The sequence below is a fragment of the Ochlerotatus camptorhynchus genome, unplaced genomic scaffold, assembly GCF_037179485.1.
Source record: "Ochlerotatus camptorhynchus isolate MF236.1 unplaced genomic scaffold, CSIRO-AGI_Acam_v1.1 ptg000293l, whole genome shotgun sequence".
Classification (NCBI taxonomy): Eukaryota; Metazoa; Arthropoda; class Insecta; order Diptera; family Culicidae; genus Ochlerotatus; species Ochlerotatus camptorhynchus.
In genome coordinates, this window is record NW_027040782.1 from 335708 (window position 1) to 339150 (window position 3443).

Here is a 3443-nt window from a genome sequence, read left to right on the forward strand (position 1 = left end):
GCGGGATTTTGGGGCTTCAGAACAATAGGAGTCAGTTTAACGAGGTTTCGGTTTTACCTTTGATGGTTTTTGAAGCTCTCAAACGGAACCGAACCGGCAATCGGTACTGAGTTGTTAACTTTTCATTACGTTAAGATGTAGTTTCCGTCATACTAAGCGCAACCCGGATTTCACCTACCTTTTTTGAACGGATTTGAGTGAAAAAAAAATCAATATTTATATAAAAGTTGACTTCTGATTTATTTAATTTTTTCATACGTACCGTTAGATTTGGTAAAGAGTCACACATTGTTGAGATATTGTTAAAAATTCTTGAAGGGACAAACGGGAGACTCCAAACGAAGTATACGGTTTAACAGGAAAAACGGAGTAAAGTTTATTTAAACGTCTGTACTACACGAAGTGCGATTGTGGAATGAACAGTTAATAATTTTCACAAACAGGTAACGGGTCGTTGCCATGGAGGGCTTCCCAACAACGTAACAGGGAAAGCGACGGCTGATTGCCTACTACGCCAACACCCCCTCTCAATCGGCCATTCCAAAGCCTTGGTACAGCTTTTCCATGTGCACCGCGTCCACCGGTTTGGTGAACAAATCCGCCAGTTGCTTCTCGGTACTGATGAACTTCACCGTTACACGTCCATTCGCAATGTGGTCCCGGATGAAGTGGTGCTTGATATCTATATGCTTGCTTCTCTTGCTTTCACAATTCTTCGCCATACCTATCGCTCCTTGATTGTCCTCAATTACGACCGGATCCGCAGGCCGCTTCAATTGAAGATCTTCCATCACTTCGGGCAACCAGATCACTTCCGAAACAGCAGAACTCAGCGACACATACTCCGCTTCACTCGAGGATGTAGCAACGGTAACCTGCTTTTTGCTCGACCACGATACAGGATTACCGAATACCGTGAACAGGTAGCCGCTGACTGACTTCCTGTCTTCCGCATCCGATGCCCAGTCGGCGTCAGCATATCCGACCAACACTTCCGCTGATTCGTCGCGTACAAACTTCAGGTGCTTCGTTTTCGTCCCTTTCAAATACCGTACTATACGCTTGAGGCATTGCCAATGGTTAACTGTTGGGTTCTGTTGGTAACGGCCCAGGAATCCGAAGGGGAAACACAAATCAGGCCTGGTGCACAGCATTACGTACATAATTGTGCCCAGCAGCTCACGGTACGGTTCTTGGGTTGACTCACCATCACGGGGAACAACCAGGTTCTTCTCCATAGGCGTCTTGGTCGGGTTACAATCCGTCATCTTAAAGAGAGAGAGTTTCATGGAATTCGTCGCACGGTCGTATTCTAGTTTCATACCTAGGAAACGACTGATCTCCGTCGCAGTCCGTCATCTTGAACGTCGAACTCAGGGCTTTCTTCAGATTCACAATCGTTTCAATCTTCCTCCCAGCGATGAGCAAATCGTCCACATACAGAATGATATAAATTTCGTCTTCTGGTACTAAACTCAGCAACCGATCGTTGAACTTTTCGTTCCAGCACCTTGGGGATTGCTTCAAGGCCGTACAGGACTTGAGTAACCGGCACACTGTATTAGGGGACGCTGCAACACCGTCGGGAACCACCATGTACAATTCCTCTTTCAGGTCGCCGTGCAAAAACGCCGTCTTGACGTCCATTTGATGGAAGTGGAAACACTGTTGCACTCCGACCGCGAGAATCGTCCTGAATCGTCGTCGTCGTTTTGCAACAGGAGCGAATGTCCCTCGTAATCGACTCCAGCTTTCTGCAGGAATCCTTTCACCACCAGTCTCTTACGTTTGACCGCATTGCCGGCCGAATCGTCCTTCAGCCGAAACACCCATTTCGATTTCAGAGGCTTCACTCCCTTCGGACAGCTCGTAAGATGCCAGACCTTGTTCTCCTCCATGGAACGTAACTCATCTCGTACCGCAGCCATCCACATGGCTCGGTCAGCACGCTGGGGCAGTTCATCAAACGATTCGGGTATAACTGCGGAAATCAATTCGCCAAAAATAGCTCTATAACCGATAAAGTAATCAAATAACTTACCGGGGAGCCTAGGAATTTCGCGTCTTTCTGTGGGCGCATTTTCTGGTTCTTCAAGATCATCGTCGGGTTCTGCTTCAATTCGATTGATTTCAGGTTCATCATTGGCTTCACGAATTTCATCTGTGGGGGCCGGCTGGCAACGTTCCCCCTCTTGCTCGAACGGGAAGTGGACGGTCAATGGGACATCGTCTTCTGTGATGCATCACAGCATACGGGAAGGACGACTCATCAAACTTGACGTCTCGAGCAATCGTAAGCTTTCGAGCCACCGGGTCCCACACGCGGTAGCCTTTCGAAGCGTACCCAACCATGACCATCTCCTTGCTCTTCGCATCCAACTTACGCCTTTTCTGCTTCGGAATCCACACGAAACTCTTGCAGCCAAACACACGAAGTTTGTCCAGATCCGTTCTGATACCGAACCACATCTCAGCCGGGGTAACACCAGAGGGCAACGCACTTGTTGTGCTTCGGTTCTTCAAGTAAACGCAGGCGAGGGCTGCTTCAGACCACAGCTGCTTCGGCACATTGGATTGGATGAGCACGGAACGGTCTTTTTCAACCAAGGTTCGGTTGAACCTCTCCGCTACACCTTTCTGCTGGGGCGTGTACGCAACCGTTGTCTCTAGCTGTATCCCTTTTCTCTTGTAGAACTGCATCTGATTTGTGGAACAGTACTCTCGTCCCTGGTTCACCGTCATTCTTGAAATGGACTTTCCCAGCATAGCCGTGACCTTTGCTTCGAATTCCTGAAATTTCTCGAATACCTCTGATTTGCGCTTCAGCAAATATATCATCGAGAAATGAGTATGGTCATCGATGAAACTGACTATGTAACGGGAACCATCCCAGCGGCCGGCTGGCCCTAGCTCGCGTTCCGTTGAACGGTTCTCGGCATTGCTTGGCTTGGCTTGCAGGCGTCGCAGAAATCAATTTTGGTTGTTTTTTCATTCGTACCTTTCAGCATTCCTTTCCGGGCCATGGTCTTCAATCCACGTTGGCCGATATGCCCCAGTCGACGATGCCACAGGTTTCCGATCGATACTTCGCAGGGATTCGCTTCAACTTCCTCCAACGACAACTCAAGCTCGTACGGCTGCCTCGAAGGTGTCCAGTGGCCAGTAACTTACCACTTTTCTTTAGAACTGCTACGTTTCCAGAGAACAATACATCGATCCCAGCATTGGCCATCTTCCTGACGGATATCAGGTTTTCACGTAGTTCTGGAACGTAGAGCACATTCTTCAGATTGAAATGTACACCTTTGTTGCTGGTCACGTTGATTTCGCCAATCTGTTCAGCAAGCATAGCTTCTCCTTCCTTGGCAACCTTGATCTCCACGCGACTGGTCATCTTCTTCAGGGCAGCAAAAACGAACTTGTCGCCAACCAGGTGGTCACTG

At 48.5% G+C, this 3443-nt stretch overlaps 1 protein-coding gene across 1 annotated transcript; it reads right to left on the bottom strand.

Moving 5' to 3' along the window:
• Positions 1-527: 527 nt before the first annotated feature.
• Positions 528-1268, bottom strand: LOC135706866 (uncharacterized). Its single transcript, XM_065228539.1, has one exon. The coding sequence runs from the start codon at positions 1266-1268 to the stop codon at positions 528-530; it is 741 nt and encodes a 246-aa protein (XP_065084611.1).
• Positions 1269-3443: the final 2175 nt, after the last annotated feature.

Coding starts and splice junctions, on each gene's coding strand:
- LOC135706866 (XM_065228539.1), bottom strand. CDS start 1,268: ATGACGGATTGTAACCCGACCAAGACGCCTATGGAGAAGAACCTGGTT.